The following is a 13,499-nucleotide window of genomic DNA, read 5'->3' on the forward strand; positions in this document are numbered from 1 at the left end:
GAGGCAAACAAAGATAAAGTGACTTACCTAGGGACACACAGATACTAAGTGTCTGAAGCCAGATTTGAATTCAGGTCTTGACTCCAGGCCCAGTGCTCTATCCATTGTACCACCAGCTACCTCAAGGTACTGGTTTCCTTATCAGGGTCAGTAATAAGGAATGATGACCAGGTCCAATGTTCTCTGCATTATGTCATACTCTTGATCATCTATATATGGAGAGACATCATAGCCTAGGCCTAGCTTAGTAGACACAGCATTGGACTTGGAGTCAGGAAGAGTTGAATTCAAATCCCTCCTCTGATATTGGCTAGCTCTGTGACAGCTGGGGGAGTCCTTTCACCAATCTGTGCCTCAATTTCCTCACCTGGAAAGATATTTATACCTACCTTGTTGAGTTATTGTTTAGATTGAATGATAATGTATATGCATTAAAACTATCTTGTTCTGGTCCTTCTGATCACCTCCCCACTTTTAGAAGTACAGTAAGTAAATTTATAAGGAGCCAGCATGAAGGTGCAGTAGCAGGAAGTAAGACTGCTAAGGGGGAAGGTTACTTGCAGTCACTTACATACTGTCCCATAGATCAAAGGAATAGAACTTGCAAACCATATAATTAGTAAAAAATCCCATCCTGAGACAATGTGCTAAATCAGAGGCAGCCATCTCAGCCTTGCTGTAAGATCCTTTTGATCCTACTAACTGCCATGCTCTCTGGAGGCTTCAGATGAGCTCTAAATAAGACATGCACCAAGACCAGAAGAATACCAACTGTTGCTGATAACTCTGAGGTGATGTGGATACATCAATGAACCAACCCCAAAGTGGCCCACCAAACCCTATAAAAATGAAACCCCAAACTCCTCCCACCCCCAGCCCTCTTCCATCACCACCTGGATCCATACGGCTGAGTGCTCCCAGTTCTAATCCATGGTTACATAAGTGACTCCCCCCCTCCCTAGTCTCTTCTCTGCCTTCCTCCACCACCCCATCCTGTCCCCACACCGTTTGCCTCTATGTCCCCTCCCCTTCTTACTGTTTGTCTCTGTGCCTTATTGAAGTGTGATTGAAGCACTGCTTCCCACAGCCATTGGAGTCTTTCCTAGGGAGTACCCAAAGAACTGGGTTGTCTGCCCCTATTTAATAATTCCAGAAATTAATTCGGTATGGAAAGCATTTTGCAAACATTAAAACTCTGTGTGAATTTCTGCTGTTGCTATTATATAATCAAGGTATTCTTGACCTTTTTTGTGTGAGGGACCCCTTTGGTAATAGTCTGGGAAAGCCCACGGACCCCCTCCTCAGCATGTTTTTAAATGAATAAAATGCATAGGATTAGAAAAGTAACAAATCACATTGAAATGGTTACCAAAAAAATGACTAACATTCCTGTTCCCCAGGTCAAGAACTCCTAATCTTGCCAACCCTCCTCATTTATAGACGATGAAAGAGAGACTGAGAGGGGTCAGAGACAATAGATAGCAGAGCTTGAATTTGAACCCAGGTTATGGTAACAAGGTTGCTCCTCTCAACTGGGGACATTTTGGAACTCTCTGGGATGGACTTGGGGCAGCTAGGTGGCGCCACAGTAATGGAGAACTGAGCCTGAAGTCAGGAAGACTCCTCTCCCTGAGTTCAAATCTGGCCTCAGACACATCCTAGCTGTGTGACTCTGGGCAAGTCATTTCACCCCGTTTGCCTAAGCTCCTCATCTGTAAAATAATCTAGAGAAGGAAATGGCAAACCACTCCAGTATCTCTGCCAAGAAACCCCCCAAATCGGGTCAGGAAGAGTTGAACACAACTGAAAAGACTGAACAACAGCAACTGGAAAGGTTTTTGCTCCAGGTGCCTTCCCATTTCTGGTGAGATAGCCGCTTGTCTTTGCATGCTTCTTCATCTCCCGCCTGCCTCCGGAGAAGCACAAGTATGGCCACAGGGTTCTCCTGGTGTCACCAGCTTTGGGTGGAGTCCTGGCTCTGGCCGCATGGTTGCAAGCCACGATGACTAAGCATTACAGTTGGGCTAGGGGGAAGGAAGACAAGAATGAAAGAGGATATCCTCTGTCTGGAGATGCCTTGGAGGAGCGGAGAGTTCCTGGAGCATCTCGATGGGGATGCATGCCCTGGCAGTGGACTACTTCTGGTGGTGCACAATTGGGCACCATGGCAGGGGCTGCCTAGAAAAACACGTGGCTGCTTTCAAAAATGAGCCAGCTCATGACATGCCTGCCCGGATGTGCCTTAGCCAGGTCAGGGCCCCAGGAAAGTAAGGAAGATGAAAAAGTCTGCCCGGTTTGCCTGATCTTAATATTTTATGCCAGCATCCCCATTTCCCAAGGTGCCTGGTGGGCCTGGAAAGTGAGGAGGGGCAGATCACTGGACTTGCAGTGCTAGAAAACTAGAGCTGAAAAGGACTCCAGAGATTGATTATCTGCTCTCACCTCTTCATTTTACAGAGGAGGAAACTGAGGCCCAGAGAGGCATGATTGGTCCAAGTATCTACAACGAATTAAAGTCAGAGGTGGGCTTGAACCCATGTCCTCTAAATCCAGACCTGGTGCTCGTTGCATCATACCAAAGCCATGGGGGTCCATCCCACTCCTGACACTGTCCAGATCCATAAGATGGTTAAGGCACCCTGCCTTTCAAAATCTCAGTTCCTTTCTCTGTCAATTGGGGGAAATAATTCATGTACCACCTACTTTGTAGTGTTATCGTGAGTGGATTGGAAACTTTCAAAGAATGTCAGTTACTATGCCTTAGGGAAAGTGGAAAGATAATGAGACCTGGGTTTGAATCTCCATGCTATAGATGTGGGGTACTTATTTTGTTAGTATGAATGTATTGACAGTCATAAAGTGAGAGGAGAGTGATGCAGTTGTGTGACCACATAAAGAAGCCAAAGACAGCGTGTTTTGTTGTTTCAGTTGGGTTTTCTTGGCAAAGACACTGCAGTGGTTTGCCATTCCTTTCTCTGGCTCATTTTACAGATGAGGAAACTGAGGTGAACTGGGTGAAGTGACTTGCCCAGGGTCACACAACAGTGTGTAAGGCTGGATTTGAACTCAAGTCTTCCTGACTCCAGGCCCAGGGCTCTATTCACTGCACCACCTATAAGCTCATCCTCAATAATAATAGCTGTTATTTACTAGTGCTTCACAAACATGATGTATGGTGTAGGTGACAATCTGGACCTGAAGGACTGATCTCTCTGAGCACCCCCAAAAGCCTTCACTTTTAAAGATAGACCACTCCTACAGGGATAGAAGACAAAGAAGCAGACAGGGGCCCAGGCAAGCTGCGGAAGCCTTCAGAGCAGGGGTACCTAACCTGGGCTCCCGGGGACTCCCTCGTCTATGTTCTACCAGACACCCAGTTGAAATTTTCTGACCTTCTACATATGCCTCCTTCACTCAAGGGATTCCAAGGATAGATGTGGGGTGCGGCAGGATTCACTCGAATCAGGAAATAATTACATTTTTCTTTTCACCAACCTTAGGTTTCTTTTGAAACCCCATTTTATGCATTTAAAACTTAGAGAAGAAGTCCATGGGCTTCACCGACTGCTGCCCAGAGGCCTAGGACACAAAAACTGTGACAAGGCCCTGGCCAAAAGCAACCAGCTCTTGTCTTCCAGACTTTCTTTGGTTTAACATTTCCAAGGCAGAAGGGAAGATGGCCTAATTAAGCCAAGAGTGTGCCAAGGTTACACCAAAATCCACAAGCCACAGTAGATCAGATCACCAAGCAACAATAAGAATGAATTAACCTGACACTTGGGTGTGTGTGTGTGTGTGTGTGTGCATGTGGGAGCAGGATGGGGTGTACCCATCCTGCTTTCCACATGCATTGGCAATCATCCTTGCCTACTCATTCATCTCTGAGCATTTGGGCATACTCCTCAAAGTGGGATTGCAAAATGCTCTCTGTTAGTTTTAACTAGTTATCCCTTACATCAAACCCAGCTGGACTCATTTTACTGATGGGGAAACTGAGGCAAAAGAAGTAGGAGCTTGGAGGCGGGGTTTGCTGTAGGTCAGTGCCAGAGCCAGGAGCCCACTTCTGAGCATTTGAACTTTTCTAGGGCTTGATTTAAAGGCAGAATATCATCACGCCCAATATACAGGGTTTTCACCAAGGAATCATAGTAAGCTTTTTTTTTAAAGGCAACTGGGATTAAGTGACTTGCCCAGGGTCACACAGCTAGTAAGTGTTAAGTGTTTGGTCTGAGACCAGATTTGAACTCAGGTCCTCCTAACTTCAGGGCCAGTGCTCTATCCACTGCACCACCTAGCTGCCCCTCATAATAAGCTCTTACATTCGTTTGTAAAGTATTTACAGTCTACACTTTAAAGGGCTTGGAAGGGTTTTCACTTAGTTTCAAAGCACATTCATGGCCATTGTCTCACCTGTACCTCACACCAGTCCTGGGAAATAGTCAGGGGTGCCATAATTACTCTTACTTGAGATGTAGTTGGGACCCTGTGCCAACTGTCCCTTCATCCAAATCCCTGATAAATCCATAGGACAAAACAGGCCCCCAAAGTCCCTGGCCCAGGCAAAATGGCTCATCATCAGAAATGGATCAGATTTTATCAGTGAAAATGACAATCAGGAAGAGGCCTGAGCACCGATTTGGCCACTGGCCCCAAGCACCATAGGATGTTTCCATCTGACTTGCAGCTCTAAGTGTTGTCTCTCCCATTACAATGTGAGTTCCTTCAGAGCAGAGACTGTCCTGCTTTTCTAGAGCTTTGCATATAGTAAGCACTTAATAAATGCTTTTTTATTCACTCACTCATTCAAGAACAGATCAGGGGAGAACTAAAGACCTGTAAAGGCCATTGAATTTGTATCCAGGAGGCCAAGGCTGAAACCCAGCCATGTCATCTGGCTACTTACTTGGGTATCCAGGTACTTATTTCCTGTTCAAACTTGAAGAAATCCCTTGAACTCTCTGAGGCTTGAACTTCTACCATGCAAAATAAGGGGACTGGGCATTTATATGAACTGATGCAGAAAAACAGAAGAAAAACCCACAGCATATTATACATAAATACTGGAATGCAATTAGCAGGAACACTAAAAGGAAGGCAAATTTTAAGTAATCAAAAAAACAATGATGGTCTAGGAGATCACCAGGGTTCTTAAGCTGAGGTCTGGGAAGTTAAAAATATTTTTGAATAACCATTTAAATAAACTTGGCTTCTTTTGTAATCCTATATATTTTATTTTGTGTATTAATAAAGTGATTCTGAAAGTCTACATGTTTCTCCAGATGGTGAAAAGGGAACAAAAAAGATTAAGAAACCCTGGCCTAGGAGAATCAATAAAGAAACATATCTCCTTCCACATGTCAGAGAAGAGGGAATGTTTTATACATTTTCCCATGTAATCATTGCATTGGGCATTTTTGCTTAATTATTTTTCTTTGTTGTAAGAGACATTTTAGAATAGAGGCAGCTGGTAGCACAATGGATAGAAGGCTGGGCCTGGAGTCAGGAAGACCTGAGTTTAAATCCATCCTCAGATACTTACTAATTACATGGACCTGGGCAAGTCACTCAACCTCTGCATCAGTTTCTTCAACTGTAAAATGGGGCTGTTATGAGGATCAAATGAAACAAGATCTATAAAGTGCTTAACACATTTAGGGCTATGCCTGATGCATAGTAGGTATATATAAATTCTTATTCCTTTCTCCTTTTCTTAAAATGAAGGTAGAAGGGTTCAGAAATGACTGTGGTATGATGGCAAAAGTCATTGATTTTTTAAAAAATACCAACATGGGGGGGTGGAGCCAAGATGGCAGAGGGAAAGCAGTGACTGTTTTGAGCTCTCCCCCAAACCCATCCAAATACCTAAAAAGATGGCTGTAAACAAATCCTAAAGCGGCAGAACCCACAAAAAGACAGAGTGAAACAAATTTCCAGCCAAAGACAGCCTGGGTGGTTGAACAGAAAGATATATCGCACCAGGCGGGGAGAGAAGTGTAGTGCAGCATAGGTGCGCAGGCCGCAGCGACCCTGGAGCAGGCCTCAGAGGACTGAATCATGGGCAGCTGTGGCGGTTTCCAAACTTCTCAACCCAGGAATGCCAAAGACAATGTGGAAGGTCAGTGGGAAACGTCTGTGACTGTGGTGAGAGAGGAGCTAGGTCTCAGCCACAAGTCCTGAGAATGCCCTTGGGGCAGCAGCTTTTTCCTGAGCTTCCCGCCCACGGACTGAGAGGGAATTGAGTGGGCTGATCAGAGGGGGATTGCAGGGTTCTCTTTGCCAATGCTGAGGCAGGAATCTCTTGCTTTGCCCATGCTTGGATCTGGGTCACAGTTCTGAGGGGTGGTCCTTGGATAAGGAGGAGCGCTGGTGTGGTGGAGCTTGTTGTGGGGGTGGAAAGGAAACACCTCGCCCCTTATCATAGCACCTTGGAAGAACTGAAAATTTACAGGTCCCTAGAAGTAGCTCTGAGAACAGCTGTACAAACCCCCGAAGCCTGAGACAGTACACTCTTCACATTGGAAGCAGACTTTTACCTTAACAAAGAGTTTAAAACTCAAATAATTGGCTGGGATCATGACTAAGCAGCCCAAAAAGAGTCAGACTATATTATCTTACTTTGGTGACAAAGAAGATCAAAACATACAACCAGAAGAAGACAACAAAGCCAAAGCTCCTACATCCAAAGCCTCCAAGAAGAATATGAATCAGTCCCAGGCCTTGGAAGAGCTCAAAAGGGATTTTGAGAAGCAAGTAAGAGAAGTAGAGGAAAAACTGAGAGTGATGCAAGAAAATCATGAAAAACAAGTCAACAGCTTGCTAAAGGAGACCCCCAAAAATACTGAAGAAAACAACACCTTAAAAAATAGGCTAACCCAAATGGCAAAAGAGGTCCAAAAAGCCAATGAGGAGAAGAATGCCCTAAAAAACAAAATTGGCCAAATGGAAAAGGAAGTCCAAAAGTTTACTGAAGAAAATACTTCCTTAAAATTTAGAATAGAGCAATTGGAAGCTAGTGATTTTATGAGAAATCAAGACAGTGTAAAACAAATCCAAAAGAATGAAAAATTAGAAAACAATGTGAAATATCTCATTGGAAAAACAACTGACCTGGAAAATCAATCCAGGAGAGAGAATTTAAAAATTATTGGACTATCTGAAAGCCAGGATCAAAAAGAGAGCCTAGACATCATCTTTCAAGAAATTATCAAAGAAAACTGTCCTGATATTTTAGAACCAGAGGGCAAAATAGAAATTGAAATAATCCACCAATCTCCTCCTGAAAGAGATCCCCAAAGGAAAACTTCTAGGAATATTGTAGCCAAATTCCAGAGTTCCCAGGTCAAGGAGAAAATATTACAAGCAGCCAGAAAGTACCAATTCAAGTATTGTGGAAACAAAATCAGGATAACACAAGATTTAGCAGCCTCTACATTAAGGGGCCACAGGACATGGAATATAATATTCCGGAGGGCAAAGGGTATAGGATTACAACCAAGAATCACCTACCCAGCAAAACTGAGTATAATCCTTCAGGGGAAAAAATGGTCATTCAGTGAAATAGAGGACTTTCAAGCATTCTTGATGAAAAGACCAGAGCTGAATAGAAAATTTGATTTTCAAATACAGGACTCAAGTGCAACATGAAGAGGTAAACAGGAAAGAGAAATCATAAGAGACTTATTAAGGTTGAACTGTTTACATTCCTGCATGGAAAGATGATATTTGTAACTCATGAGACCTTTGTCAGTACTAGGGTAGTTGGAGGGGAAAAAATTATATGTATGTATGTATAGATAGATAGATAGATAGAGGGCACAGGGTGAGTTGAAAATGAAGGGGTCATATCTGGAGAATAAAATTAAGGGGTGAGAGAAATATACTAGGAGAAGGAGAAAGGGAGAGGTAGAACAGGGTAAATTATCCCACCAAAAAAAAACAAACAGAAAAGAAAAGGCTCTTACAGTGGAGGGGAAACGGGAGAAGGTGAGAGGGAATGAGTGAATCTTATTCTCATAGGATTTGACTTAAGGAGGGAATAACATACACACTCGATTGGGTATGGAAATCTGTCTTACCCTACAGGAAAATAGGAGAGGAAGGGAACAAGAGAGTAGGGGAATGATAGAGAGGAGGGCAGATTGGGAAAGGGAGTAATCAGAAGCAAGTACTTCTGAGGAGGGACAGGGTCAAAAGAAAGAATAGGATAAATGGGGGGGTGGGATAGGATTAAGGGAAATAGGGTTAGTTTTTCACAGCATGTCTACTATGGAAGTGTCTTGCAGAACTGCACATATATAACCTATATTTAGTTGCTTGCCTTATCAATGAGGGTGGGTGGGGAGGGAGGAAGGGAGGAAGGGAGAAAATTTGGAACCCAAAGTTTTAAAAACATATGTTTAAAAAAAATGTTTTCACATGCAGCTGGGAAATAAGAAATACAGGAAATGGGGTACAGAAATCCATCCTGCCCTATAGGAAAATTGAAGGGGAAGGGGATAAGAGAAGGAGGGGAGAGATAGAAGGGAAGACAGACTAGGGGAAGGGGTATTCAGAATGCATGCCATCTTGGGGTGGAGGGAGGGGCAAGATGGGGTGAAAATTTGGAACTCAAAATCACATGGAAGTAAATGTTGAAAACAAAAAAATAAATAAAAATTAACCATCTAAAAAAAACCCAACATTTTTTAAAAAATGAGAGTGTTGGACTAAATGATCTCGAAAGCTCTTTTTTTCCCCTTGGTTAGGCAACTGGGGTTAAATGACTTGCTCAGGGTCACACAGCTAGTAAGTGTCAAGTGTTTAGTCTGAGATCAGATTTGAACTCAGGTCCTCCTGACTTCAGGGTCGGTGCTCTATCCACTGTGCCACCTAGCTGCCCCATGAAAGCTCTTTTTTACAATAGTGGGCTAAGAGTTATATAGTTGCTCTGCTTTGGGGCTGGTCACATGTGGGTCCTCACTACTGCACCAGCTTCTAGCCCAACACATGTCAATTTGTCCACAAGAAAACAGGGGCCTTGTCCAGAGGTTTGCTAAAATCTTGGGGGTTCCCTGATCCACCAGGTTAGAAATCTCATCAAAAATGCAAGCCTAGTGAGTTAGATCTCCATTGTATCCATTTGATTGTAATGTATATGATACATTAGAATGTATCTATTCCTTGAGGGCAGGAACTATCTTTTGCCTCTTATCATATCCTCATTGCTTAGCATAGTGCCTGAGAGTGCCTGGCATATCCTAGGTGCTTAATAAATGCTTACTGATTGATTGATGGAACACATTCCTTTCCTACATGCTCTCCCCATGCCATCCAAACTGGCCCAATAGATGTTTCCCACATGATGTATCATCTCCCACCTGTGTCTTTGTATTGGCTGTCCCTCCCTCATATGTGGAATGCTCTCCCTCTGCCTCTCTAACTCTTAGAATCCCTAGTTCCCTTCAAGGTTCAGCTCTAATATAACCTCCTACATGACAGCTTTCCTGATTCTTCAAGTTTTTTGTATCAACAACTCCTGCTTCCTGCCCCCCCCCATTATTTTGTACCTACTTGTTTCTATGGAAATAAAGGTATACCCCCTCATATACCTTTAGTTGATGTAGTCACAGAATGTAATAATAATGATGATGATGATGACAACCAGCTAGCATTTAAATAGTGCTTTAAGATTTACAAAGTGCTTCACATGTCATTTCATTTGATCTTTAGAAAAACTCTGTGAAGTCAGTGTTATTATCCTCAGTTTGCAGATGAGGAAACTGAGGCTCACAGAAGTTAACAGAATTAACAGCTAATAATAGAGGACCTAAGTTCAAATCTGGCGTCAGACACTTATTAATTTGTGATCATGAGCAAGTCACTTAACTCTGATTGCAGAAGAAGGAGGAGGAGGAGGAAAGAAAGAAAGAAATATTTGTTTCTTGATTGAACTTCCAAAGGCCCTCAGTTTAGATCCTGCCTCTGACATTTGCTAAGACATGAACCTTACCAGCCTTGCCACTCTCTTATCCTTTGAATCAGTTTCCTCCTCTATAAGATAGGGATCCTAAAGGGACCGAATCCCCCAGTCTTAAAGAGCTAAATAAGTATTAGCTGTGACTCGGGGCCTGCGCTTTCTGGATAAACACCTGACCAATGTGAATTCTTTCACTCTTTTTTCAGACTGTGAAGCTCCTCATCTCACTCATTAATGGCAGGCTACCCTTAACGTGTGGTAATTAACTAGATCATACCTTCTTTCACTTCAGCTACATTTTAGATGGGACTACATCTCGCAGATTGGACTTTAGGAGATGCCCATGTCTTAGCAGAAACTCACTGCCTTTTTTTTTTCTTTTAAAAGATTCCATATACTCAAAAATTTAAAAATCAATGTTAAAATAAATTTAAAAACCTCAAAATCCCCCAAATATTTTATTGATGTTCTTTTGAAAACCATCATTATCACTTCCCAATGACTTTCCTATACTTAGCCTCCTCATAGACCTTCTTGTAACAAATAAATATGGTTAAAGGGGCCATCTCCACTGGTCCTGATCTGTATCTTGCCACTGGACCCAGATGGCTCCAAGAGGAGAAAGTGAGGCTAGTGACCTTGCACAGACCTTCCTAATTTAAATCCAGTTCATTTGCAAGTCAAGGCTTTGTCTTGTCATGGTCCTCTTCTGGCATTATCTTTCCGAGGTCAGGATCCTCTTCTAGAAGGAGAACAGAGGAACCACCACAAACAGCACATGATTAAGCAAATCTAATCAATATACATATGAAAAGGCATGCCTCATTCCTCACTGGGAGGTTACCACCCAGTTCACCAAGAGGCAGGAAGCATTGTAGCTCCTGTGCAAACCATCTCAGTACAGGCTTGTACTGAGACTAGGAAACCTTGATTTCCTTTCTAGGCTCTTCAAACCCTCTGTATGACCGTGGGCAGGTTACTAGACCTTTCCAAGTCACTCTTATCTGTAAAATAAAGGGGTTGCTTGGACCGCCTTTAAAGTCTCTTCCAGAGTTACATCTCTGGGATTCTTCTGCAGTTCATTAATCTCATCCAACTAATGCTGATTCTTACTTCGCACATTGGAACCTTGGCCCCAGATTTAGGGGGGCTTCTGTTGGGAGCATATGCTTCTGCTGCACTGGTTACAACAAACACAGTGGAGAAGGGTACTGAGATCCCATCGATCATAAAAGCATAGAATTTTAGAGCAAGCATGAACCTCAATGGGGTAGGTTACACAATGGATAGAACACAGTGCCTGGAGTCAGGAAGACTTGAGTTCAAATCTTACTTCAGACACTTATTAGCTACTCGACCTTAGGCAAGTCATTTAACCCTGTCTACCTCAGTTTCCTTATTTGTAAAATGAGCTGGAGAAGGGCAGGGCAAACCAATCCAGTGTCTTTGCCAAGAAAACTCCAAAAAGGGCTATGAAAAGCCAGAAACATCTGAAACAACTGAATGACAAGAAGAAAATGTACATTAGTGACCATCTAGTCCCACCTTTACTTGGATTGGGATTTCCTCCACAATCTAGCTGATGACTGGGCACCCAGCCTTGGCTTGAAGATCTCCCAATGATGGGGAGCTTACTACCTCCTTGTGGGGTCTGTGAATTATTTTTTAAAGTCTGTATTTCAGTGTAATTGTTTTCCTTCAGAATCCTATATATTTTGTTTTATGCATTTAAAAACATGATTCTGAGAGGGGGCTCCTCCATAGTTTCACCAAACTGCTGTCTGAGGGTTCCATTATCCAAAAAAAAAAAAAAGTTACGAATCTGGAATCCCTTATCCATATCATGCAGTGAAAAGAGTTCTGTTGTGGTCAGGGGGACTGAGATTGAATCTCAGCTCTGCTATTCACTACCTGAGTGCCCTCAGGCAAGTGACTTCCCTTCTCTAGGACTCAGTTTACCTCTCTGTACAAGAAAATGTAAAAGAGACTAGGTGATGTCCAAGGATCCATTGAATTCTTAGACCCTTCGATTCAGTGAGCTGATGAGAGGAAGGCACAGCCCTGACCCTGCCTCTCCTCTCACCCTGTTGGTAAAGCCACCACGCAAACTTGGTTAATGCACCATGCAAGCTGGGGTCAGGTCAGCTGCAGGGGCCTGTGAGCATGCCAGAGAATGCTTATTCATTCAAAAGACTCCCACAGAAGAGGGAGACCCCAGGCCTATAGCCAGGGGTAAGTAAGTGTATTGAAGAGACACTGGGTCATAGGTTCTAGAACCCAAAGTCACCTTTATAAAGTCCAGCTGAGGAATCAAGAGGCCAAGAGAGCTGAGCCTGAGATCACACAGCCAACAAATGGCAGAAGAAGATACAAAAAGCCCAGCTCTGGTGGCCTTGGGCCTGGGTTCAAATTGGCCTCCTCCCCTTTCTGCCTATGGGACTTTAGGCAATCACTTCACTTTTCCCAGCTTCCTCTGCTGCATCATCTGGAAAATGAGAGGTTTGACCTAGAAGGCTTCCCAGGACCTTCCAGGTCTAGATCTGAGATGCTCTGAACCCAGATCTTCGGGCTTCACATCCAGAATTCTGTACCCCTGTGGCTTCCAGTGACTTAAAAGGAGACAAGCAGGCCCTGGCAAAAGCAAATTCGGGGACGGGATTCCCTGGGGGGTAGCCAGCCCTTCCCCCAGCTCTGGAATGAGTCCAGGATGGGGCAATTAAAGTCAGGTGCCCCCCCCCCCCCAACCCTGGGCCTCCCTGGACCACAGTTTCCTCCTCTGTTAAAAAAAAAAAAAAAAGGCCCTAGCTGGTGTCCAAGGTTCTGGGAGCTCATCAGAATGGTGGACAGGTAGGGGTGAGGGTGAAGGCTACAGCCCAGAAAGCGTGCGTATGTGGGTGCGTGAGTGCGACAGGGTCAGCACTCTTCTCACCCCATCTCCACGTGGGCCGGGCAGGGGCCGGGCTGGAGGTTCGCTCCTCCTCCTCCTCCTCCTCCTCCTCCTCCTCCCCCTCCCCCCCCTGCCCCTGCTCACGTCCCCCGGCTCCTCCCGCAGGTAGGCCTGGTCATAAGAGGGCGCGCTGGGGCCGGCCTTCCTCCTCCTCCTCCTCCTTCCTCCTCCTTCCTCCTCGGCTCCCCTTACCCGCTCACGGTGCTGCTTCCTCTACCACCGGCTCGGGATCCACGCCAAGCTCCCTTCGCCATGGAGGATTACCATAAGCCGGACCAACAGAAACTGCAGGCGCTGAAAGACACCGCCAACCGGCTGCGCATCAGCTCCATCCAGGCCACCACCGCGGCCGGCTCGGGGTGGGTAAAGGTGGCGGGGGACGATGGGGGGGGGATGGGCTCTGGTGCCTGGACCTGGGAGCCACTGCTGCCCAAGCACCCGCGTGAAGGGTGAGCGCGGGCATCGGAGGCACAGGGTGCGGGCGCGGGGCGCTGCAGCTGCCCCCGGGCAGCGCTCGGAGTGAGCGCGGGGAGGGAGAGGGCTGGGCGCGGGGCTCCAGCGGTGGGACAGTGGGGCTGCAGCTGCCGGGCCCCGATC

At 44.9% G+C, this 13,499-nt stretch overlaps 1 protein-coding gene across 1 annotated transcript in view; it reads left to right on the forward strand.

The window, feature by feature from the left end:
• The first annotated feature begins 13,030 nt into the window (after positions 1 to 13,030).
• Positions 13,031 to 13,499, forward strand: part of TKT (transketolase) — a 34,612-nt gene continuing 34,143 nt past the window's right edge. The window contains exon 1 of the mRNA XM_027835865.1: positions 13,031 to 13,261. Within this exon, the coding sequence (XP_027691666.1) occupies positions 13,155 to 13,261 (107 nt within the window). The 5' untranslated portion in view covers positions 13,031 to 13,154. The remainder of the gene's footprint in view (positions 13,262 to 13,499) is intronic.

This window comes from Vombatus ursinus, unplaced genomic scaffold, assembly GCF_900497805.2.
Source record: "Vombatus ursinus unplaced genomic scaffold, bare-nosed wombat genome assembly UNPS02014817.1, whole genome shotgun sequence".
NCBI lineage: Eukaryota > Metazoa > Chordata > Mammalia > Diprotodontia > Vombatidae > Vombatus > Vombatus ursinus.